At 58.7% G+C, this 23,782-nt stretch overlaps 7 protein-coding genes across 7 annotated transcripts; 3 read left to right on the top strand and 4 right to left on the bottom strand.

Moving 5' to 3' along the window:
- Positions 1-815: 815 nt before the first annotated feature.
- BKCO1_400016 (cell differentiation protein rcd1) lies at positions 816-2,085 on the bottom strand (the record flags this gene model as incomplete). The annotated part of the gene is made up of 4 exons (XM_020275582.1): positions 816-999; positions 1,053-1,428; positions 1,482-1,637; positions 1,698-2,085. The coding sequence occupies 4 exons, from the start codon at positions 2,083-2,085 to the stop codon at positions 816-818; spliced, it is 1,104 nt and encodes a 367-aa protein (XP_020134335.1).
- Positions 2,086-2,775: 690 nt separating this feature from the next.
- BKCO1_400017 (serine threonine protein kinase kin1) lies at positions 2,776-6,038 on the bottom strand (the record flags this gene model as incomplete). Its single annotated transcript, XM_020275593.1, has 3 exons — positions 2,776-4,772; positions 4,827-5,454; positions 5,511-6,038. 3 exons carry the CDS (start codon positions 6,036-6,038, stop codon positions 2,776-2,778), a joined length of 3,153 nt encoding a protein of 1,050 aa, XP_020134334.1.
- Positions 6,039-6,869: 831 nt separating this feature from the next.
- Positions 6,870-9,070, top strand: BKCO1_400018 (uncharacterized protein; the record flags this gene model as incomplete). Its single annotated transcript, XM_020275604.1, has 2 exons — positions 6,870-7,078; positions 7,144-9,070. The coding sequence occupies 2 exons, from the start codon at positions 6,870-6,872 to the stop codon at positions 9,068-9,070; spliced, it is 2,136 nt and encodes a 711-aa protein (XP_020134331.1).
- A 1,397-nt stretch (positions 9,071-10,467) lies between these two features.
- Positions 10,468-12,315, bottom strand: BKCO1_400019 (vacuolar carboxypeptidase cps1; the record flags this gene model as incomplete). The annotated part of the gene is made up of 3 exons (XM_020275615.1): positions 10,468-10,653; positions 10,719-11,850; positions 11,906-12,315. The coding sequence occupies 3 exons, from the start codon at positions 12,313-12,315 to the stop codon at positions 10,468-10,470; spliced, it is 1,728 nt and encodes a 575-aa protein (XP_020134330.1).
- Positions 12,316-13,281: 966 nt separating this feature from the next.
- BKCO1_400020 (uncharacterized protein) lies at positions 13,282-14,055 on the top strand (the record flags this gene model as incomplete). Its single annotated transcript, XM_020275627.1, has 4 exons — positions 13,282-13,287; positions 13,342-13,459; positions 13,540-13,647; positions 13,745-14,055. The coding sequence occupies 4 exons, from the start codon at positions 13,282-13,284 to the stop codon at positions 14,053-14,055; spliced, it is 543 nt and encodes a 180-aa protein (XP_020134201.1).
- Positions 14,056-14,626: 571 nt separating this feature from the next.
- Positions 14,627-16,392, bottom strand: BKCO1_400021 (gle1-like protein; the record flags this gene model as incomplete). The annotated part of the gene is made up of 2 exons (XM_020275638.1): positions 14,627-15,394; positions 15,460-16,392. 2 exons carry the CDS (start codon positions 16,390-16,392, stop codon positions 14,627-14,629), a joined length of 1,701 nt encoding a protein of 566 aa, XP_020134202.1.
- Positions 16,393-18,346: 1,954 nt separating this feature from the next.
- Positions 18,347-22,631, top strand: BKCO1_400022 (cell wall biogenesis protein phosphatase ssd1; the record flags this gene model as incomplete). The annotated part of the gene is made up of 3 exons (XM_020275649.1): positions 18,347-18,443; positions 18,493-22,540; positions 22,592-22,631. The coding sequence occupies 3 exons, from the start codon at positions 18,347-18,349 to the stop codon at positions 22,629-22,631; spliced, it is 4,185 nt and encodes a 1,394-aa protein (XP_020134203.1).
- Positions 22,632-23,782: the final 1,151 nt, after the last annotated feature.

Genomic DNA, 23,782 nt, shown 5'->3' on the forward strand with positions numbered 1-23,782 from the left:
GACCGTGGGGCTATCGAATAGATAGAGGAATCGAAAAGCCAAAAGTGATGGAAGATTCCGAAAAACTGGATTCCATGCTGCCATGATAAACGCCCATTGCCCATTCCCCCGCCGCTTCCCATTTACTACTACCAAAAGAACTCCATCGCAGATGCAAGAAACTCGCTATGAGTGAGGTGTAGAAGTCGATGATGATACACACACGCGTGGCGCGTAGACCGTAGTGCACGCGCTCGCCAGCCACCAAAAGAACCCCGATCCCTTTATCCTGTCACGCTTTTTTGTGGCTCTGACGAGCAAAGCCGTGTCCTGAAGTCCGAATCCGAATCCAGCCAGACTACCGCGCACCTTGTCTGATGCCAATACGAAGGGCCGGGAAATTGGAAAATAGGGAAGACGCCCAAGGAAAAAATGTCGAGTACTCAGAACAGAACGGCATCGCCCGTCCTGCCGCCGCGTGGTCAGCCGAGGCCTCGCCCGCCGAGTCCTCCGCCTGACTTCGCAGAAACTCCAGACGCTTTTTCTCTGTCCACAACAACGCCGGTGTATATGCAGGAGGCTCCGACTTCCGTTTTTGTATAACACGCCTCCCCAGGATTAAGTCAGCAATTAACTCCCCCAACCGGTTGCAAATTTTTAGCTCTAAATTTTCAGTTTCCGTCGTGTAGGTCGTCCATCGTCGCTATACAGTCGTCCAATAGACCTCATGGTCCCGTGAAGAATTGTGTCAATCTCCTAATGGACTCGTGGATAATCAATCTTGCCCGCGACAAGAAGTCAAAAAGGATCAAAAGCCGCGGGTGAGAAGACTAGACCTAGTGAAGCAGGCCCTGGTTGTTCGACGCGTCCACGACGTTGTCCGAGAGGTTGATGAGCAGTTGCGCAAGGCAGCGCTTCGTTGCGGCGTCGTCGCGGAGGACCGAGGAAAACGTGGCGTCACGTAGAGGCTCGGGAAGGCATTGGCGAAGGGCCTCACGAGCACGGGCGTTATCACTCAGCCTTTTTGCCTTGGGTCAGCGTACATGCTCCAAATGTGCACCGGGAGAACGTACCTCAGGAAGCAGCGCACGACGTGCTTGAGCAGGCGGACAGTCTGTTGTTCCACAAGCTGGTTGACCATATTGGAGAGAACGGTGCCGACGGCGTAGAAGCGCTCGTACGTCTGGCAGATGTAGGCCAGGCCAAGGTCATCAAGGAGGATTTTTTGAACGATGAAGATGGCAACCGTCTTGCTCAGCTCCGAGCCCGTCTCCATTATGCGAAGGCAAAGGGGAATGATCTCGGTGGTCAGGAGGAAGTTGATGACATCGGAAGAGTCATTCTTGACGAGGGCGCCGATGACACCCAGGGAAGTGAGACGGAGGTACTCAAACGGGCGCGACTTGGAGGTGGTGTTCAAGAACGGGTACAGGAACAGCGGGATATGGGCTGCAAGCAAATCAGTCAATTGCATCGACGCGAAAGGGCCAATGGCTGCTTACCGCTCAGGAAGAGCCCACGGGTCTCGGTGTGGGAAGCGACGCACTGCAGCAGGGCGAGTGCGTTGCAGACGCGGTTTGAGGCGGCAGCAGTGAGCTGCGAGGGGTTGAGCAGAGGATATACGGAGATGATCTCCTGGAGCAAGGATGTCATGACGCCTGGACGACGGCGTTAGCCCTGTCGGCGGGTGAGGAGCTGCGCATGCACGCGCGACGTACCAAACGAGTGCCACAGGATCATTGCAAGCTCAGGGACCTGCTCACGCTTCTTGCTCAGCTCGAGCAAGGCGGTCTCGCGCGTCTGGGGGTTCATGAGCTGGGCGATCCACTCCAGCACCCGGCGGTTCTCTTCGGTCATGCCCTGGTCGACGGCGAGCGTCTGGTCGTGCTGCTGCTGGGCAATGCCGCCGATGCCGGCGGCCGAGGCGTTGTTGCTCGCGGCGATGCGATTGTAGTGCTGCTGCTGGGCAGCGGCAGCGGCGGCGGCGGCGGCTTGCGCCTGGGCGTGCTGCTGCGCGGCATGGTGGGTGTGGGTCTGGTGGTGGGACTGCGGCCAGTCGGCCGGCGGATGCTGGTACTGGTGCGAGAAGACGTGTTGGCCCAGCATGTTGTGCTCAGTGGGGGTGCGAAGGAGGCGGGTGGGTGTCGAGGCGGGGTGTGGGCAGCGAGGCGCTGTGCGTCGTCGGTCGGTGAGGATGGAGCCCAGTAGTGCCGATGCGCATGGAGTGAAGTTGCGGGCCGCCCGCCAAGCCTCTTGCGGGCAGCCTGCCACCACCTGGCTGCCCGCCGTGCGCCCATGGCAGCGGCGCGCGTGGCCTCAACGCCTCAGGCATCATCGCTGGCCGTCTGTGCGAGAGCCTGGGCCCGGCCCCCAGCCCCAGACCCGACCGCTGACGACCGCTGCAGAAACGACAGCACGTGCTTCACGGACCCCTGCATGCATCGCGCGGCTTTGTCTACCTCTAAGACCGGCGGGGCATTAATTTGGCTCTAGACGCGCCTTGACGAGACGAGAACTCCGCACAACAATGACCCTTCTCGTTATCAGTTTTCGCCGTGTGCAACAAAGGAGAAGAAAGAATGCCGCTGCAACCAGACCAGTCTCGTTTTAATCCATACCAAAACAAGTATAACAAAAGCCGCAACCGTGGGAACGAGAGTACACATGTCCCTGCCATTAAACCTCTGCGCACAGCCAACTTTATTTAGGACTGCCGAGACTCAAGAAGGGGAAAAGGAAAACCGGCGAGAGACTGCCCTGCTGGTCTGATCCAACCACAGAAAAAGGAACAACCGCTCAGAGCTTCAGCTCGTTCAGGATCTTCTGCGCGAGACTCTTGTACTGCCACGTGCCACCATCCACCTTCTTGAACTGGATGCCATGCAGCGACAGCAGCGGCACCTTGACGATGGAAATCTCGAACTTCAGTGCCGTGCTTCCCCCCATGTCGTGTTGCACGTGAGTCGTCGTCTCACCAGCCGCGCGTGCCCGAGGCATGCTCTCACGCTCTGCCACGTCGCTCTCCTCTGAATCCTCCGCACTGGTGTAACTGTGGTCCGGCCTGCGCGGCAGTCGTCCCGACTTCGGCGTCGTCGGCGACCTATGAGCTTCATGGAACTCGTCGCGCTCGCGTTGCTCAGACCCCCTCAACCCGAAGCTGATCTTCCGCCGGTGCCCGAGCGCGCTGTTTGATGCCTGGTTGGGGCTCGCCGGAGGAGCGGTGCCCTCTGCGTTGTCAGCGTCGATGCTCGGGCTGTGCTTGCAACTGAACCCGCTGCGACTCTCCCAGTACTGCACTCCGAGCTGCTTCAGCACACGGATGATATCGGCCCTGATGAACTGGAGCGGCTTGCTGCTCGTCGTAGAGACACTGAACAAGCCCTTCAAGTATACTGGCTTGATCGTTTCCGGGCTCCGGTTCTCTCCAGAGGAATCGTTGGCTTCGGCTACTTCGCGCTCTGTCTCTTCAGGCAAATTGCCCTCCCGCGTCTGCTCCCGACGGGCCCGGCGGGCCTGGATGCTCTCTCTGCGAGCATGACCAAGCGACTTGGCACGGGAGGTCGGGTGAGACTGGCTGCCCAGTGCAACTTCTTCGGAAGCTGTGTCTGGCGCCGCATGGGTTCTCTGCCCGCCCACGCTAGACTTGTCTGATCCACTCGTTGGCGGCGGATCCTGGTTCCCTTCAGATGCAGCAGCGCGCCTGTTCAACATCCGCCTGCGGAACTCTGCTGAGTTGACGCTTGCTGATCTTCCGAGCCCCTTCAACTTCGACGCTTGTGTTGTTGCGCCTGAGGTCGGCGGGGCCAGCAACTCAGGTTGCTCCGGCGTAGTCTCAGGCTTTCGGGTTGCTTGCTGAGCATCAGCACTCCTATCTCTTGTTCTGCGCACACTGAAGCTTCTCAGCATAGAGCTGCCAGTAGAGCCTGATGGTTCGTTGATGGCCGGAGGAATCGGAGGCGGGTTAGACTTGTCACGGTCGTGGTCATGACGTCTTCTGGTGCTGAACCGACGGAGAATGCCTGCAGCAGTGCTTTCCTTCTTGACGGGTGCAGGCTCGTGAGGGGGCGTAAGCATGCTGGGAGACGTAGCGCCTGAAGGAGAAGGCACCTGAAGGTTGACCTTTTGCAGCCCTTCAGTCACCTCGTCTTCTCCATGCGTCCTCGCCCTAGGCCTAGAGCGCCCGCCAGTCGGCTTCTCTCCAGCGTACTCGTAAGAGCTTGCATTCGTGTACGCTGCTTCCGGAGCAGCGAGTTCTGGCATTTTGAATGGCTTCTCTCCTGGGACTTTGGGCATGCTGAGACCTCCAGGATTTTCTTCCTTCCGTTCCCTCTCGTGTTTCTCCTTCACAAGGAAATACACGGAGATCAGGGGGCTGAAGGCATTGACAGGATCAGTACCCACCGTCAATGCTTCGGAAGATGGGTTGGTCAAGGTATCCCGGCTCATAGAGTTGCGTCTCTTGTAGAAGTCGAACACTCCGCGCTTCCGCTCCGTCTCCGGCGTCTTATCCTGTGATCGCTGCGCAGCCAGACGACAAGCGTTCTGGTATTCCTCCGACTGGATGATGTTGGTGAGCTGAGAGGTGATATACTCCGGCGTGCCGAAGTCAAAACCGGTCATCTTATCGATCACCTCGGAATCAAGAGGAAGCTGAAGCGGCTCTCTCGGAGGAAGGAAGTTCTCCGGGGGTGAGTTGAAGCCCTTAGTAATCCAAGGATGCGTCATAATCTCGCCGAGAGTGGCGCGCTGTTTGGGATCAGTGACGAGCATACGGGAAATTAAGTTTTTACACTCTGCGCATGATGTTAGTACTCGGATTCAGTGCAAACAGAGGGGACGAGACGAACCCGCACTGAGCCACGGCGGATACTCCACATGCCCCTTCTTAATCTTTGCGTGCAGCTGTGGCATACTCTGATCATCGAACGGCACTTTTCCACAAACCAAAACGTAAAGAACTATGCCAAAACTCCAGACATCGACTTCTGGCCCAGTATATTGCTTCGCTTGCAACAACTCGGGGGCCGCGAAGTAGAGACTGCCGCAAAAAGTCTTTAGCTGGCTGCGCGGGGAGAAGAGGTTGCTCAAGCCGAAATCAATGATCTTGATGTCGCCAGTCTTGCTGATGAGGATGTTCTCGATCTTGAGATCTCTGTGCACAATGCTGTTGCGGTGGCAGTAATCGAGCGCGCTGGCGATTTGGCGGGCGAATTTGCGCGCTTGCTTCTCCTTCAGCCGCCCGTGGGAGATGATGTAATCCAACATCTGGCCACCGTTGACATATTCGCAGAGCATGTACCAGTGATAGTGAGTCCTGACCACATCGCGCATCCCACAGATGTAGGGATGGTTGACGAGGGTCATGATAGCCGCTTCTCTGGCAGTGCGTACTTCCTTGGAGTGGTCCGCTCTCTCGCGATCAGCCTGATTACGGTGCTCGTCGGTGGACTGTCTGGGCACTATCTTGACGGCAACCTGAGACGCGGTGTCAGATTGGCGGCCACCACAAAAAATAAATGTCGTCGTCTTACCTGCTCGTTCGTTTCAGTGTTTCTAGCTAGCTTGACCTTGCCCATACTACCAGCGCCGACGGTTTTCCCAAGCGCCCATGTCCCCGTCTGAGCGGATATTGTAGTTCTTCTCCTGCCAGAGGTATTGTTCGCAGCCGGCGCCGGGCGGTGGCTGGGCTCCGCAGCAGCGGCAGCGCCATTGGTGGGAACGCCTGTGGCCGACGCGTCAGAAGTGTAGCGGGCGTGACGAGAGCGCGAGGAGCTGCGCTGACCGGTTTGGGAGGCCCGGTCCCGAGACTCGCTTCGGCGAGAGGAGGCCGGGCGGGCGACATTCGATGCCTCGTGGTCTCGCTTCGCTACAGCCTGAAGATGGGCCTGCTGGCTGGAGCTGGAGCGGCTGTGGCCCTGGGACTGCGAGAGCGAGCGGTGAGGGGAGACTGGTGGGGCTTGGGCGGTCGAGCGGACGGAAGTGGACTGGGCGCGATGCGGCGGACGGCCGCCCGCTGGGTTGTGAACCACGGCGGGCGACGCTGAGGCTGGCGCAGACATTGTAGCGGAGGCCGCAGGGAGCGGATAGAGCCGAGGACGGTGACAGACGGCTGGGGCTGGGGTTGCGTGGACGCGGACGGTCGGCGGTGCCGCAAGGTGGACGGATTAGGCGCGCGACCGTCGTAGCGCAACAGAGATGGGCGGATGCCGCAGCGGGCTGGTCGGCGCCTTTGGGGTGTTGGTATGGGCGCCGGCCTACACGGATTGGGAGGTGGTGGGCAGGAGACGAGCGTCGCAGGAGCCGGGCGGGGAGCTGAGGGCGCGTTTGTTTGCTGGAGATTAGCACTCGTAGTCTGTGGAGTGCCCGAGCTGCCCAGCGCCGTAGGAAGTCATGCGGCAGCGCGTGGCTGATCCGCAGGTGGTCGGTCGCAATTGGCAGGCTGCTCAGAGGGGTGTGCGGGTGCTGCGACGGTTGGGCAGGCGACGGAGCGTCTCAACGCGCGATGAGGGGTGGTAAAGGAGGGAGAGGCCGGCAGTTTGGGCTGCACTGGAGGCTGCCGCTGGTAGCACTGGCACCTACGAACACCTAGGGTCCCTGTTTCGCTGGCACTTGGCGCGGCGGAAACGAGCTGGCCAGCGTCATCGCCATCGCGACCGGTCGCCCACGCCCGAACCGCGCAAGATCGGCGCCGAGGGCCCGCCCGGCGCACGCCAAAGGTGGAAAACAGCTCCATCACCTCGACAAGCTCGCAGCCGTGCCTGGCAGCAGTCAGCACAAAGCACCCGCCCACCCCGACGCGCACGCCTCAGCCGACTCTCTGCGCCGCTGTCCCTGCCCGTGCCTGCCGCCTGCCTCGAAACTCCCCTGCAGCCCCGCCCTCCCGCCCGGCCATGGCGCACACCAAGCGTTCGCGCGCCGCCTTCGAGGCCGACCTGCAGCAGCACGAGTCGCCCTACGCCGTCGTCGGCACTCCGCTGCCGCCCCTTGACGAAAACACCCGCGACGACGGTTCCTACGTGCCGCTCTGGAAGCAGGAGGCACTGGACGAGCGCGGCCGCAAACGCTTCCACGGCGCTTTCACGGGCGGCTTCTCTGCAGGGTAAGCCTTCTGTGGCGTACGCCTCATTCCACCGTTATAGAGCAACGATTGTACGTCTAGCTAAGGTACTTCAACACGGTAGGCTCCAAGGAAGGATGGTCTCCGTCGACGTTCGTGTCGTCGCGGTCCAGCCGCCACAAGGACCAGAAGAAGACGCGCGCTGAAGATTTCATGGATGAGGAAGACCTGGCCGACCAGGCTGAGGCCCAGAAGCTGCAAACCAGTGGCGCATTTTCCGCACTGGGGTCGACCGGCGACGACGTGGCCCGCCGAGATGCTCTCATGGACATGGTCAAGACGGCCGGCGAGACAATTGGCTCAAAGTTGCTGCAGAAGATGGGCTGGAAACCCGGCCAAGGCGTAGGTCCGAAGGTTCGACGCAAGGCCCGTCTAGACCCAGATGATGAGGCCGACGGAAACCAGCAGACGCACCTGTTTGCGCCGGAGAACTCCCGAATGATCACCTTCGTACGGAAAAACGATCATAAGGGTCTCGGATACGAAGGGGAAGCCCGCCTTTCAGGAGCGACGAAATTGCCCAATGACCCCGACCGCGATGAAGACAGCGATAACGAACGTGATGCTGGCCCGCTGGGTGCATCGCGGAAATCCAACGTCAGGAAGCCAGCCAAACGAGGAGGCTTCGGAGTCGGCGTGCTGAATGATGACGGCTCCGGCGAAGAAGACCCCTACGAGATAGGACCGAAAATATCCTATAACCGCACCATCGGAGGGGACAAGAAGCTCAAAAAGAAGAAGGACACCACCAAGGCAGCTAGCGGTTCTGCCAATCCTCTTGTTAGCGCCAAGCCAGTCTTCATCTCCAAGAAAGCCATGAGCAAGAAGGCAGAAGGCTTCCGTAAATGTCATGATGGCAGATTGCCTCTTGAGGGCTTCATCCTCGCCACACAGGCACTGACTTTGTCTGACGGAGCAAAGTATGCACCTCCGACTATCCCAGAGGGTTGGTCTAGTTCAATGAAAGTAGGGAGTGGTCCCAAGCCGTCCGAGGGCGCCCAGTCCGTTACAGATGCCGCCAAGTCATCTACCCTGGATGCAAAGGCCCGCGCAGCTTTACTTGGGGAATCGGCTTTGCCAGGGAAATCGGTGTTCGACTATCTAAACCCCGCAACACGAGACCGGCTAGCTGCATCCACCGGCAAGGCGAACCTCCCCGAGGCCCGTGGCGAAGCCGCTCCCGAGGGTTTCCGCAAGACTGAAGCTGACCGCCAGAAGCAACTATGGAGCCTCGTGCCGCCTCTCGAAAAAGAGATCGCCGAGGGAGCGTTGAGCCGAGGCATAGGAGGCTGGATGCCGTATTCTGAGGACGAAAAAAAGAGAGCCAGATATCGTGGCTTCCTGGAGCTGCGGGCAGAACTGCGGGATGCTCTACCAGAGCGAGCTCCAGGAGCCTCCACAGACGACTGGGTCCGAGAGCTGCAGGAGTTTGCCCATGCAGCACGAGTTTTTCGGCCAATTAGTGGCATGATGGCGTCGCGCTTCACATCAGCGTCGAAACCGCCTGCGTCAAGTTCCGGGGAAAGTGCACCGGACACGCCACTAAGCAAGCCGGCCCCAAAACCGGCCGACCCCGCCGAAGAGGCAGCGAAGCTAGGGATGTATGGGCCGATGACTCGGCAGATCCTACAGTTCTACCCGACTCGTCTTCTGTGCAAACGCTTCAACGTGAAGCCGCCAGAGAACGTCCAGCCGGATCCAAACAATGCACCTGGGGATGCGGCGTCGACAGCTGCCCCCAACCGAGATCTGACGGTTGTGTCGCAGTCGGCAATACAGGAGATGATGCGCGAGAATGCTCTGAGACAACCGTATTCGGCGCCGTCGGACGGTGCCCGTGCAGCGGACGCGCAGCCCATGGCGGCGCCTGTGCATGCTCCAGTGGACGTGGAGCGGAACGAGGCATTGGAGTCAGAGAAGGCTGGCGATGCTGTCTTCAAAGCCATCTTCGGGAGCGACGACGAGGACGAGTGAATTGGAGCATCGGCGGAAAAGAGACAGTGCGTTGAGTAGGTAGCAACATGAAGGAACAACGATCAGACCTTGGTAATTTCTTCTTTGGGAGACCCTCTGCTCAGGTACGCGGCGATTGTGATTGGCCGTTGCAACAACGGATCGTATTCTCATCTCCCGCGCTCGTACTCCTCATGCGAGATGGGCCAATCAGCGATTCGTCGGCATGTTGCTTCAATCAAAGGCCGCAGAGATCTCATATCCACGTTTCCCGCTCTGGTTAACCGGTTCCGAACGCGACCGTTCGGACCCGGATTCGAGCGCGCCACCCTACGCCCCCTCCCACTCTTTTCACTCTCGGCTCGGCAAGCAACCAAGCGCGGTGTGGAGACGGCGACCAGACCGCCAACGACCCAGCAAACACCGTCGCCGAAATGCAGGGACTGCCTGTCGCGAGATGAGGCCATGTCGATCAACGAAAAGATCTCCACCTGGTGTGAGACAACATCAAAATCCGCAGCATCGAACTTCGTTCCTTCACAGGCCCGCGATCGACATTTAGTCTCAGCTCTGCACGCGTGACTTTCTTCGCTAAATCATAGCTCCAAGAGCACACTTGCGTGGCTGATTGATCGACATCACCAGATTTTTAGTCGTGCTCGTTCTTGATTTTTACTTATTTTACTTTCCGATACTCAGCCACATGAGTATTCTCTCTCTGTGCTCGGGTGCAATGGAAGTGCCTGGATCCCTTGGGTGCACAGGTTGCAGGAATTGGTCGCTGCGGTAGACGTGTGCTCGCTCTGTGTCAACACGGTTGTCGCGTGGGAAATGACGGCGCTGTCACTCTGTTCCGGTTACCTGGACCGTTAGCTGATTTTACACGTAAGACATGCTGAAATGCAACAGATTAGGAGTTTGGTCGACTTCTGCCCGTTTTTCTACTAAATCCATATTTGAGACAAATCAGCGTGATCAACGTAGGATAGTGAAAGGGTACGGAACATGACTGCGAAGGGTAAACTTGATTAGAAATACATATAGAAACGTCTGACATGAGTATTTGAGCCATGTGGAACTTTTACAAACGATGGGGCAGGGTATCTTGAGCTTCCGAGACGGTAGATACAGTCGAAGCGAGACCGACTTACTGTCCTGAGTCGAGAACGCGAATAGTAAATGGACTGAGGGGGAAAAGTGCGGGCGATCAGGTCATGAGCTGGCTTTATCAATTCGTTTAACGACAATTTCGATATACTTCGCTCTCTCGAATGCTGACTCCATTTTCAAATTCCATGTCCAGGACGTCAATGCCACCATCCGCCCCCGAGCATTTTGCAATTTCCCACTCACTAACGACAAGAAAATACCGACCTGGCTCCCTATGCAGATTTATCTTCATCAAGGCCTTTCGTCTTTCAAAAGTCGCTGGATTGATCAAAGTTGCGGATAAGATCATAGTAGAAGACCATGGCCTCGACATGCGAGAGCATTTCGACACGCTCATCGACAGTATGAGGATTGATTCTAGTACCCTCGCGGCCAGGACCGTAGCGGTAAATGTTCTTCGTGAGGTTCCAGTAATGTTGTGTGTCAGTGTTGCCCTGGTTCGCCAACGTTAGCTGGATGCTGCGTAAAGTTATCTTCAAGCAACAGCAAACAAGCTTACCATCATCATGTCACCAACCGGTACCACAGTTCTTCCTCCAAGGGACGGAATGTTCTCAAACGTTTGTCGAATAGTCCCGCTAAACAGCTTCCAGACTGGGTTGTCCAAGCTCGTCGAAGTGATGGGCGCCGGCTCAAGAGGCTGGTCCAAATCGAACGTCAGTTTTCCGATAGATTGGGTGGCCGGCTCTTCGACAGTGCCGAAAATGTTGAGAGCAAGACCATGTTTCTGCGCAATTGGCCGCAGAAGACCAACGGCCTTGTTTTTGATGTTCTCGAGCGGAGCGTCGTGTGCGGAGACACGGTAGTTGACTTCGGCGTGCACGCTCTCGGGCAGAGCGTTGACCTTCTTGCCGCCCCAAATGACGTCGGCCGCCTGCGATGTCTGGAAGATGAAGCGTTCCTCTTCCCGACTCTCGGCAAGACGTGCTCCCAGTACTTCTTCGTCCTCGTTCTTGGCGAGGGATTCCGCCAGCCATGGCTCGACCTGGTCGGGAGAATATTTGGCCTGGCATTCAAGTAGGTTGCGGAAAGAATTGTCACGCGCAAGCCGAGGGGTGTAAGGATGGGCTTCCAGCTCGATGAGAAGCTCTGCCATGATGCCAATGCCAGTATGCGGCGGCGGGCGCGAGCTGTGTCCGCCATCGACATCGATGGTAAGAATAATGTCAATGTAGCCCTTCTCGGTGACACCTGGCTTGGCGTAGACATAGTCTCCGAGGACGTCCAGGCCCATGCCGCCCTCGTCGACGATCATGGCGATGTTGTCTTGCCCCCACTGCTTTTCAAGCTCCACACCGAGCGTCTTCGCGCCACGCTTCCCGCCCGTTTCCTCATCAAACCCGAAGGCGAAAATGATGGTCCGTTTCGGCTTGAAGTTCTGCGCCAACAGATCCTCCATGACTGAGTAGAGGCCGATGAGGTTGTTTTTGCAGTCGACGGCACCACGACCCCAGAGGTATTCGCCGTCATAGTGCCCCTCAAACGGGGGATGTGTCCATTTCTCGACAGAGGTAGCAGGGACGACGTCTTGGTGTGCAGCAAGGAGAAGCGGCTTCAACTCTTTTGACGTACCCGGAAGCGTGTATATGAGACCATATGTGTTGACTTTGGTCAAGTTCATTTTCTCATGCCTGCATCACGTTAGGCTTGGCAACTAATAAGAAGATCAAGATTGTCGTAACATACACCAAGGGGAACATTTCCTTCAGTGTCACGTGAAGGTCATCGAATGGAGCCCAGCGAGGGTCCACATCGACGTCGCCGTTGTCATCGAAGCTCTCAGTGGGAATCTTGATAGCCGCAGCCATGCGCTCCACTTGTTTCAGGATATAGTCTTCCTCAAGAAACTTGAAGGGGTGCTCCAGTCCATCGTCAACCGGCGCGACTGGCTCGGGGATCGAGCACCAGGAGTCGTGATTGATTGTATCGACGTGGGGACTGGCTCCCCCACTTATGGTCCGAGGAACGCGAGCGAGAGAAGGAAGGTTGAACAAAAGAGCTCCAGTAAGCAAGGAAGCAGCTAGGGCTACGTTCCGCTTCTTGCTGGGCTTGTTACCGGTACGCACCGGCACAGGGACTTTCTCCATCTTTTCCATGGCGACCGTGCAGAATGGAGTGAAAGAGGGGGAGAGCTCATGGTGCCGGGCGAGCTCGAGTAGTTATCCCCACAGCCAGGGAGTAGCTGGTGACCGATGAAACGGCGAGATGTCGCATTTTACCGTACCTATCATACGCGTATGGACTCGGCCTTATCAAAGCACCCTGCGCTTTGGGTAATCAGCCGTCGAGAGTGGTGTAAAGAAAGCGCGGCTTCGGCTCCTTCGCTGATTAGGCGAGATAACGCCGCCGATGTTGACGATAAGACCTGCCCAACCACTGCTTCCCTTCTTCCATACTACGCATGCTTTGTAGGTGATGGCATCAGAATTCTTGGACACAGTGCAGCCTGCCGCTGAGATGAAGTGCTGATTTGTAGGAAGAAGGGCTCTGAAGGACAAGAGCCGAGCTCTCAAAGACGTCCACGGCAGAAAGGGCCTTCAGTATCGTAGGCTCACCCAGCTCCAGCCATGGGAGCTTGCTGTATCAGGACCATCTAGGTAAAACGGCGGATGAGAAAGCGAGGTGCAAGGTATTCAGCAGAGCGAAATGAAACACTGTACGGTAACGGTCTCGTCAAGCGTGGAGGAATGACCACGCCACGCGCGAGGAGGCGTTGTTGATGGATGGCGCATGACCCCGTGGCTACCGGCGAGAACTAGTACCTGACACGAGTTAGCCCTGGGTAGATTGCCCGACATGGTTGTTCGCGGGGAGAAGCTGCAGTCCGTGCGAGCAGAGTAGTAGTAGGTACCTAGCAACATGGACATCGGCCCGCGGCATGCACATCCCGCATTACCCGGCGTTACGTCATTTCCGTCATTCCCAGGCACCATGACTGCTCTTCTTAGCTTCCCGTCCCATTCAGACCACAAAAAGCCCTTCACGCCCCACCATCCGCATTTACCTCGACAGCTCTCCTCAGCATATACCCAATTGACCCCCAAACATCTCAAACACCAGCCATGGATGTATGTGAAGCTCTGTTTGGCATCCAGCGACTTCATGCTGAATGCACCATCTAGGTCTTCTACGCCTACACGTTTGGCACAGCCGGGTGGATGGCCGTTCAGGCTACGCCAATGATCGTGTCGCCCACCATGATCGCAGCCTTGCTCTCCCCGCAGGTCCGCGAAGCGACGAGTAAGACCCTCCTTCCAGCGCATACTGCGCCACGCCCAGAGCGACCACCCGCAGACCTCACTGATAACCCGTGCTTCTAGCCCTCGAGATCTACTTCTCGCGCTCCCTCGGCTTCTCGCTCATCACGCTGGGCATCCTAACCGTTCTCCTCACCGGCTCGGTGCCGCTGTCCTCGCGCCTTAGCGGCTGTAAGCGCTCCACCTGCACAGTCTCTTGCGTTACGCAAACCCTCCCATTGTCTCGCGAAATCCTGCGCATGCTGACGTCACTTTTCTCTTGATTCAGCCGCCGGCGGCGCAACAACCGACCCTAACGACCCGAAGGCGCCGTACGCGCTGCCGACGTTGACGGTGACGACCCTGTACCACACGGCCGCCGCCTTCTACATGTACGGCATGTGGACCGAGACGGCTGTGACCTCGTTCGCCTTCGGCGTGGCCGGTAGCACCGTGCTGGCGGCCGTGGGCTTGTGGTGCATCCTGTTCGCCAGCAGCGACGGCCGCATCAGCCGTAAGACGGGCGCCGACAAGCGGACGAGCGGGTGGCCGTTCAAGAACAACGAGGCGGACAAGAGGAAAGCGAGGAAGTCTAGGTAAATGCTGCGGGTGAGCGACGATTGGTGGCATTGATGCATTGCTATCTTCGTTGTCAAGAACACCGGTTCCATTGCAGTTGAGTCATGTCTGATTTCTCTACCCCGTTATGCATGGGTTGGCGTACGTTCATGAACAGTTCAGGCGTGAGGAAAGTGGCTTTGGTAGTAAATTTTCCAGGGCTTCTCCCCCAAACATCAAGACCTGATAAATTGATGTGCTAACCCGATGTCAGCAATTCTAACAAGACCACCTGATTGCACATGCGAGTATGCGCTAACACGGCACCAATGTCCGTTTTGCCGTTAAATGTGGTATCTTTTGATCCTCACTCTCGTGGCGCAGCATTCGAGCTTGCGAGGTAGCTCACACGTTGCCTCCCCTCACCAATTGCTGCTGGTATCACCAAAGCCGGTGCGTACGCATGTCCATAATGCGACGATGCAAAGTGCCTCCCGAAACGCCCAAACTATGCCTTTCCCCGAAATTTCAAACACAAGACTTCCAGACCTGAGATTTCGGGGGTGTATTCCTGTTTTCCTGCCTGATCCTCAAGTATCGCGGGCATGAAAGCCTACAGCGTGAGTCTCTTCTCCTTCTGGAAACCCTCGACCAGACCCAGCATGGATTTCGCCGCCACGGAGTCATGGCCTTGCGGGAACTCGATGAGGCCCTTGCGCAGCGCGGCGAGGGCGGCCTGGCCGTAGCACTGGACGAAGCGGTCGAGCGAGTCACCCTCGACCATGGCCTTGAGTACCATGTAGTGCGTGGCCGTTGCCTCGTGCGGCGGGGTGTTGACGATCCGCGAGAAGGCGCGCCAGTAGTGCGCGTTGGGCAGCGGGTGCACGAGCGCGCTGCCGACCTTGATCTTGCGCAGCGCCAGGCTGGCCCATCCGGCGCCCAGTCCCGTCATGCGTTCGAGATGGTCCTGGCCCGAGCACCACTTCGTGCCAATGCGCCTCCAGCCGAGCCGCTGGCGGCCGCGCTCGCTGTTCTCCGGCCCGTACATGCCGAAGAGCACGCCGCAGCACTTGTGGTACTTGGCCAGCAGGATGTCGGTGAGCGGGACCTTTTGATTGATGCAGTACTGCGGGAAGCCGAGGATTGAGACGGCGATGATGCCGATGGGGTCGGCGGCTTTGATGTTGACGCCTGCTTCACTGACGAGCTGGTTGATGATGGCTTTTGCAAAGTGGTTGAAAAGAAAGATTAAGAGTGCGGAAATGTTGCAAGGGCCGGGTGGTAGCTCGGCTTGTGTGGAAGAAGCGAGGAATTGCTTGACGTCAACCGTAAAGCAAGGCGTATTGACCGCTGCAGTGAAGCATGCGCGAAGGTGTTGAAGCTTGAGGAGAGCGCACAGTCAGTAGTCATTATCCCGATACCAACGGTTCCCTTCTCGAGACTTACCACATCCCTGTTTTCCCGGGGATTGAGAGTGAGTTGTCCCATCCGCATGCGTATCTCACGGCGAAGGTCGCCCGCAATTTTCTTCAGGGCAGCGTTGTTCTTCGTCTCATTCTGGAAGTTTGTCCGGAAGGTCTTTAGCTGCTGGTGGATATTGAGGTACTCCCTGTGAACCGCCTCATGCTCTGCGAATGAGGACACCAATGGTGAATTAGAGGCCGCCAATGGTGGTGCTGGACGTGCCGCCGTTGTTGGTGCCGCACCGCTCGTCACAGCTGCAGCTACAGCTGGTGCTTGTTGTGTTTGAGCAGCTTGTTGTTGTTGTGCTCTGGCCTTCGCTGCGGCGTCTGCGGCGGCCGACTCCTCCCTTTCTTTCCGCTGCCGCTCCTCTTGCTCAGCCTTTCTCTTTGCTGCGTCGGCTTCCTCTTGAGCCTTTTGCCTCCGAAGACGCTCCTCAGCTGCCTCAAGAGCTTTCGCTGCTTCAGCCGCTTTCCGCTGTTCCTCTTCTTTCCTCTTGACCTCGTCGAGTTGGCGCTGCCGTCTTTCAGCCTCAATACGAGTATTTTCCTGGCGTATCCGGTCCAGCTCCCGGTGTTCGTGCTCTTCCCTCCTTCTTCTCTCCTGCTCCACTTGAAGGCGGAATTTTTCAGCAACGCGCTCGGCGCTCTGTCTTACACGCTCATGCTCGGCTGCGGCGGCGGCCAAGGCTTCGAGGTGCTTCTTCTCCTGCTCGGCAGAGGCGCGATCGAGCTCCTTGTGAAATTTGGCGTCGTTGTCAATCAGCATGCGGCTGAACTCCATGAGCAGCTGGCGCGACGGGCTGTCATGGGTCGGGGTCTGCGAATCGACTCTGCGTCGGGCTTCCTCGAACAGATGCTGCTGCGACGAGTCGTCGCCATTCTGGGCCGGCGTCTCCATAGGATCAATGGGGTCCATGGGTAGCGACAGCGCGGGGGTCACTCTTGGAGGTCGGAAGCGGGCGGAGGCGCAATTGGACGCGTTTCGACGCGCAGAGTGTATTCAGGTGAGGTGGTAGCGTCTTGCATGCGGTGACGCCTGGGCTGCCCGTGTTCTGCGCCGAGGTGAGGGCGCGATGTTGCGCGGATGCGGTCAGCGCTGCCGGACCATCGGGCGTAACTTTGGCGGTCGGAGGTAGTGCGATACGACGGAGGGTAGCACTGGAAGTGCTTGGGCGTGGTTGACGCGAAACGCGAATGGTCGAGGGTGCGGTCGTGTACGAGATTTGTTTTCGCATTACATAAGCACACGGATCCGGTAATATCGCTTTGTCCCACATGCACGAGCACGCGGGACTGGCAGCACTGGCCGGAGGAGGGCTTTGACAGCTCTGGTACCGCTCGGCAGATGCGGTTACTCGCGCTCGTGTAATTTTCGTGCTTCTGCGCTTGCAGTGGCCCAGGTTTCTGCTCCGTAGCAGCAGCATGGCTTCCACGGTGCCATTGCCCCCCCCCTGGTTGGCCGTTTTGACTGTAGCTTCTCCCGTGCAGCGTGTGCTCCACAGCGACAGCAGTTGCTGCAGTGTTTTTGCAGCACGTACGGTCGTGCGCGCGGGCGTGCTTCCCCTTCGCCTCTGCCACCCAGCGTCCTGTCCGGCGGCTCTGCGCTCGCGATGGCTAGATATCGTCACCGGTGGCTTGTGCGGCGTGATAAGCCGGCCGTGACGGGCCTGACGGGATCCAATGCGGCAATGCAATATACAGGCAACGCCCTCGTCGCGCGATGAGCGCATCGCGGGCGCGCGGCAGGTATTTGGAGGCGGCAGGCCGGCAGCACGGCGATCGGCTGCCTTAGTCAGCGGTTTCGTGTCGTCATTCCGGCCGTACTCGTGGCCGCCCGCGTCCGAGCGGGCGGGCTCCAGCTCCCAGCTCTGACGAAAGGCGTGCGCCGCATGCAGCGAAGCGCCCCCTGCTGCGGTGGGCGCGCCAGCACAAAGGACACCTATGGGCGGGCCGAAAGCTCAAGCGGCGGCTTGGGGCGCTGCATCCCCGGGCTCTGGCCTTGGTCCAGATATGGAGCTGTGTGATGGCGCAGCTCCCCGCCAGCCCGCTGCCGGACGGCGCTGGCAGGAGGGGGCGCCCAGCAGCAGCGCCCGCCGCGCCGCGTGCCCGGGCACTTTTTGCCTGCGCGGCGTGCTCGTGGCGGCGCCGTGCACTTGCTGATACTGCTGCTGGAGGTGGTGCTGTGGAACGCTTTGGCCCTGACTCGCGCGATCGCGGGTGACGATTGAAAGCGTGCGTGAGCGGATGCCGCTTTACCTGGAGCCTCGCCTAGCCGGTCTTTCAACAGCTGCTTTCCATCGCACCTTTCTCGCCATCCTCACCCTCCTTTCATCCCCCTCCTTCCGCCACCAGCTCCTTCCCTCCACACTCTCTGCAACCCCCGCAGCACCCTCTCCTCGCTGCCTTGCGGTCGACTTTTCGCCCGCCGACCCGCTGCGGAAGCCACACACCCGCTCCTGACTGGCAGCTCGCCCGCCTGCAACCCAATCCTTACGGACTCGCCTTCCTCATCGCTCACTTAGACGTTTTTGCGACCGTTGTTGGCACCCTCACGAAGGCATCCCTCTCTGTCACCGTCCAAGCGCGTTACCCGACGCATCCTCTGCCCGAGCTCCATCCCGGGCACGCGCCTGCCAGCACGCCCATCATCGGCTGCTTATTCGCAACCCAACAGAGCTGCAAGCACCGCTGCTCGTGAGTCCCGTCCATTTCGCTTGCTCCCGCTAGTTCCGGCTCGACCTACTGACGGCCCAGTCCGCGACCTAGATCTTCTGCCCACTCCTGAACACCGACCACCGACCATCCCGGGTCGACCCCGCCTGACATCTCAGCGGAGCACAGCGTGCATCAACCCCTCGTAGGTGCGCGAGATGGACCCTCAGGGAAACAATGGCCCCATGGGCCCGGCAGGTCGCCGCCTGCACATTGCGCATCGCCGCAGCCCGTCTGAGCTGACGCCCCTCATGAGTACGTACTCTTTGCCCCCCACGCCCGAATCACGTTTATTGCGCTGCAGACCACTCAGACGCCTTGTACGCCACTACTTTGACATGGCTAACGTTGCATGGCTTCTTCCAACCTACAGTGGAGCAACTTGCCATCGCCCAACAGATCGAGGCTCTCCAGCAGCAGCAGCAGCAGATTGCTGCTACGCATCAGCAATATGTGAACATGGGCATGATCCCGCCGCAGCAGCACCTTGCCGGCCAGCAATTCCAGATGCAGGGCCAGATGCAGAACATGCAGCAGCCGAATGCCTTCCAATTCGCCCAGCAAGGTCAGCAACACCTCGGCGTCCCCATGAACGCGCCCATGCAGGGCAACGCCCCCCACCGCCGCAACCAGTCTGCAATGCCGAACATGACAATGGGTGGCCCCCCTCCTGCTCCCTCTGCCGGTACCTCCGGGTTCAGTGAGTTCCAGCAGCAACAGCAGCAGCAGCAGCAGCAGCAGCAACAACAGCAGCAGCAGAACCAGAGCCGGGAGAACGTCAACCCCCGCGGCGCTCGCGGCTCGGTTGGCGGTGGACACACTCGTCGTCACTCGTTAGCTCTTCCCGAGGCCAAGAAGGCTGCCGAGTTGGCAGAACAGAAGAGGAAGACTTCTGGTTTCCAGTTCCCGATTCCTGGCGCAGCTGGCGCTGGTGCGGAACGCTCTGGCAGTCCCGCTAGCGGCGAGGCCCCGCCGAAGCCGGCCGGCCGCGCCATGGGACATGGTCGCAGCCAGAGTATGGCTGTTGGCAATGGCCGGGGCGGCCCTCGTGGTGGCGGCAACTTCCAGTTCCCCGCATCTCAGGGTGCTGCCGATGGCGCAGCCAACAACGACTTCCAGCGTCGTGGCTCTGGCCACACCCGCTCCTCATCCAGGAACTTTGAGGGCAACTGGAGGCAGCCCCAGAACCAACAACAGCCACAGCAGGGCGTCCAGGACCAACAGAACAGCAACATGGGCAATTTCAGCCTGAACCAAGCCACCGGCGCCGCTCCTTTCCAGCCTGGCCACCGCCAGCGTGCTTCCATGAGCCAGTCTGTCAGTTCGATTGGCAACTTCCAGTACAACCCTCAGCCCCAGCTTCTCCAGCTGCCTCAGGGTCAGCTCTTGATGCAGCCTCAGATGTTCAACCAGAACCTCAATCCTCTTCAAATTGCCCAGCTTCAGGCTCTTCAGGCTGCGCAAATGAACGGCCAGGGCATGGGTGGCCTGCAGGGAAGCCAGCACGCCCCCCAGATGTCCATGCAGCAGCAGCAGTCGCAGCAGCAGCGTAAGACGCTTTTCACTCCTTACCTTCCTCAGGCCACTCTCCCTGCTCTACTCAGCGACGGGCAGCTTGTTGCCGGCATTCTACGTGTCAACAAGAAAAACCGCAGCGACGCCTACGTCACTACCCAAGATCTTGATGCCGATATATTCATTTGCGGAAGCAAGGATAGGAACCGTGCCCTTGAGGGCGATTACGTTGCGATCGAGCTCCTTGATGTTGATGAAGTTTGGAGCCAGAAGCGTGAGAAGGAGGAGAAGAAGAAGCGGAAGGACAACACCGACCGCAGTAGCAGTATTGCCGTCAACGACGCAACGACGCAGCCCGAAACTGGTGCCGAGGGCGGCATCCGGAGACGTGGCAGTTTGAGGCAACGCCCGACCCAGAAGAAGAACGACGATGTTGAGGTCGAGGGTCAGAGCCTGCTCCTCATGGAGGAAGAGGAGATCAACGACGATCAAAAGCCGCTCTATGCCGGTCACGTCGTTGCCGTCATTGAGCGCGTTGCGGGCCAGATGTTCTCTGGTACCCTGGGTCTCCTCCGTCCCAGCAGTCAAGCTACCAAGGAGAAGCAAGAGGCCGAGCGCGCGGCTCGCGAGGGTGCCTCCGGCCGGCAGCAGCCTGAGCGTCAGCAGGACAAGCCTAAGATTGTTTGGTTCAAGCCTACCGACAAGCGTGTCCCCCTGATTGCTATTCCTACCGAGCAAGCTCCTCGCGATTTCGTCGAGAGGCACCAAGACTACGCCAACCGTATCTTCGTCGCTTGCATCAAGCGTTGGCCCATCACCTCGCTTCACCCCTTCGGTACGCTTGTTGAGCAACTGGGTGAGATGGGAGACCTGAAGGTTGAGACGGATGCGCTTCTCCGCGACAACAACTTTGGTCCGGATGACTTCTCCGATGCTGTTCTTCGCAACGTCGGTTTCGAAGACTGGTCGGTCGCCAATGACGGTGAAGAGGCTCTTGAGAGCCGCCGCGATTTCCGCGCTGAGCAGACCTTTACCATCGACCCCAACGGCAGCAAGGAGCTCGACGATGCCATTCACTTCAAGACTCTTGAGGATGGCAACCTGGAGATTGGTATCCACGTTGCCGATGTCGCTCATTTCGTCAAGGCCAACTCTCTCGTTGACCGTGAGGCCAAGAAGCGCGGAACCGCTGTTTACCTTATGGACCGCACGGTGAACATGCTGCCTGCCAGGCTTGGTTCTGATATCCTTTGCCTGAGCCCCGGCGAGGAGCGTTACACCATCAGTGTTGTGTTCAAGGTCGACCCGGCCACTGGCAACGTGTTTGAGGATGACACGTACATTGGCAAGGGTGTGATCAAGAGTTCCGGCAAGCTCTCGTACGAGCAGGTTGATGCCATCATTGGCGGCCGCAGCTCATCTGAGCTTGGCGATAAGGAGAAGGACATTCAGAACCTGCACTCGATCGCGCAGAAGTTCCGTGAGGCTCGCTACGGCAACCGCACCACGAACATCCCGCCGCTTCGTCTGCTCTACCAGCTGGATGATGAGAATGTCCCCGTCGAGGAGAACATCTTCAGCAGCTCTCCATCGCATGAGCTTATGGAGGAGATCAGCCACAAGGCCAACGCCGCTGTGGCACACCTGATCCACGCCAAGCTCGGGGAGAAGGCTCTTCTCCGCCGCCATGCGGGCCCCAACCCTCGCCGGCTGCAGACTTTCGCTGATAGAATGTCGGCCATCGGTTATGAGTTTGACCCGACCAGCAGCGGCACGCTGCAGAGCAGTCTGTTCCAGGTCGAGGACGCTGTTGTCCGCCAAGGTATGGAGACTCTCCTTGTCAAGACGATGCAGCGGGCCAAGTACTTCGTGGCTGGCAAGCAGACTGAGGACTTGTGGTCTCACTACGCGCTCAACCTGCCCATGTACACGCACTTCACCAACCCGTCGCGGCGGTATGCGGACATCATTGTGCACCGCCAGCTCGAAGCTGCGCTGTCCAACGGTGCGATTGAGTTCACCGAGGACATTGAGTCCCTGAACAAGACTACGGAGATGTGCAACACGAAGAAGGATTCGGCGCACAATGCACAGGAGCAGAGCGTCCACATCGAGTCCTGCCGTAAGATGGACAAGAAGCGGCAGGAGGCCGGCGGCGACCTCATCTCCGAGGGTATTGTCCTCTGCGTCTACGAGTCGGCGTTCGACGTTCTCATTCCCGAGTATGGCTTTGAGAAGCGTGTGCACTGCGATCAGCTGCCGTTGAAGAAGGCCGAGTTCGACAAGAACAAGCGTGTGCTCGAGCTCTACTGGGAGAAGGGCGTTCCCTCGTCGACGTTCATTCCGGAGGATGAGCGTCCCAAGCATGGGTCGGTGCGCGGCAACAACGCAGTTCTCGCGGCGCGCGAGGCTGAGGCGGCCAAACAGGCGGCCAAGGAGAAGGAGGAGGCTCAGCGGCGTAACATGGACACCAACACCATGTCGGCTGACGATGTGGATGCTCTCTTTGACGATGACGACGATGCGGTGTCGGACCTTGCCGACATGACGTCTGGCGTCTCGCTCAACCAGACGGGTGCGGACCGCCCGACGCAGAGCATGCCTCCGTCGCCGACGCGGACGGGCCTGATGGCTTCGGACCACGCTCCTCACCGCACCAAGTCGGACCCGAAGATTTCGCAGAGCGCCAGCGAGGGCATCGAGTCCAAGCTGAGCAACAAGGAGAAGTACCTCAAGCTGTTCACTCTCCGCGAGGAGAACGGCGACTACATCCAGGACGTCAAGGAGATGACTCGTGTGCCGGTCATCCTGAAGACGGATCTTACCAAGAGCCCTCCGTAAGTAGTGCCTCGTTTGGGGTAGTGAGATGTTGCTAACAAGTTTGATAGATGCCTGACGATCAGGTCTCTCAACCCGTACGCTCTTTAAGCGGGGCTGGGACCAGAAGCGTTCTATCAGCTGGAAGCTTGCGGTATGGGGCGAGGGAACAGATAGAGCGGAGGCTCGGACTGTGCTCGCTTTGCTTTGTACACATTCTTCGGAGCTGTACATAGCCTGTGCAGACCAACGGACCATTCCTTAGGGGGTGGGGTGGAGGACAGGACGGGGGCCGCTACTTTTATTCACATGGACGACAACATGGCTAGGACGGAGCGTTGCGGGCGGCCTCAGTGGGCAAAAGCGTCGCAATTTGCGAAGGAGCGATCAGATTGCGTAATGGAAGAAAAAGAGTGGTTTTTATGCGCAAGTGGTAGAGGTCGGCGGGGGATGGCGTGTGCATGGGGGCGTATGCTGTTAATGAGTCGAGTTTTAGGCCCAAATAAGTAGTCGAGCAGCAATAATGGTTAGACGATCTTGCGTTCGACGCGTGCCGGCTCCCGGACAAGCTTAATCTTAGGCTTGCGCTGGCAACGATGCGCTTGTCTTTTTGCGGGGCGCCGTGGCCCTGCGGCGGGGAGTGTGTCGCGGGGCGCGCAGCAGCCATCTGGGCAGCTTTCGGAAGGGGGGGCTTCCCTTCGTCTCCCTTTGGGCGTGGGGCAATGCGCTGGATGGGCGGCTTGGCCACGTTCCGCCTTGATGGGGCGGCAGCGGTTTCAGCCAGTGGCCCTCGCGTCGCAGGACCCCCGGCATGACACGCTCAACACCACACCCGCCAACCAATGGCCCCCCTCCCCACCGCTTGCGTCGCGGAGACAGCTACGGCGCCGCGCCTGCAGCCGATGCAGATAGCCTTCCCGCATCTGAAAAGCTTGTCGCAACCATCAGATTGGGTGCCTCCGCGCGGATGCAGAGGCTTCCGCGAGCAAGCCGTCTCAGCCCGGCGTATAAGTCTCAACTCTCCCTCCCAGGGACCGACATCTCCTCGCTTGGCAGCTCAGGTACAGCGGTCCCCTTAATACCACCTCCCGCTTCTTATATTCACTTCGTCCCGGAGCCCGTCCTCTTTCCTTCCTGAGGCTCCATTCCTGCTGCGCAGCTTAATTCTTCCTTGCCATTCGCTCTTTTCTTTCTTCCTCTTCCACGTCCCTGGTCGGACTACCATTCCTTCGAACGACAGCGACGACTCCCTTGCGCTTTGA

Source organism: Diplodia corticola (genome assembly GCF_001883845.1).
Source record: "Diplodia corticola strain CBS 112549 chromosome Unknown scaffold4, whole genome shotgun sequence".
NCBI lineage: Eukaryota > Fungi > Ascomycota > Dothideomycetes > Botryosphaeriales > Botryosphaeriaceae > Diplodia > Diplodia corticola.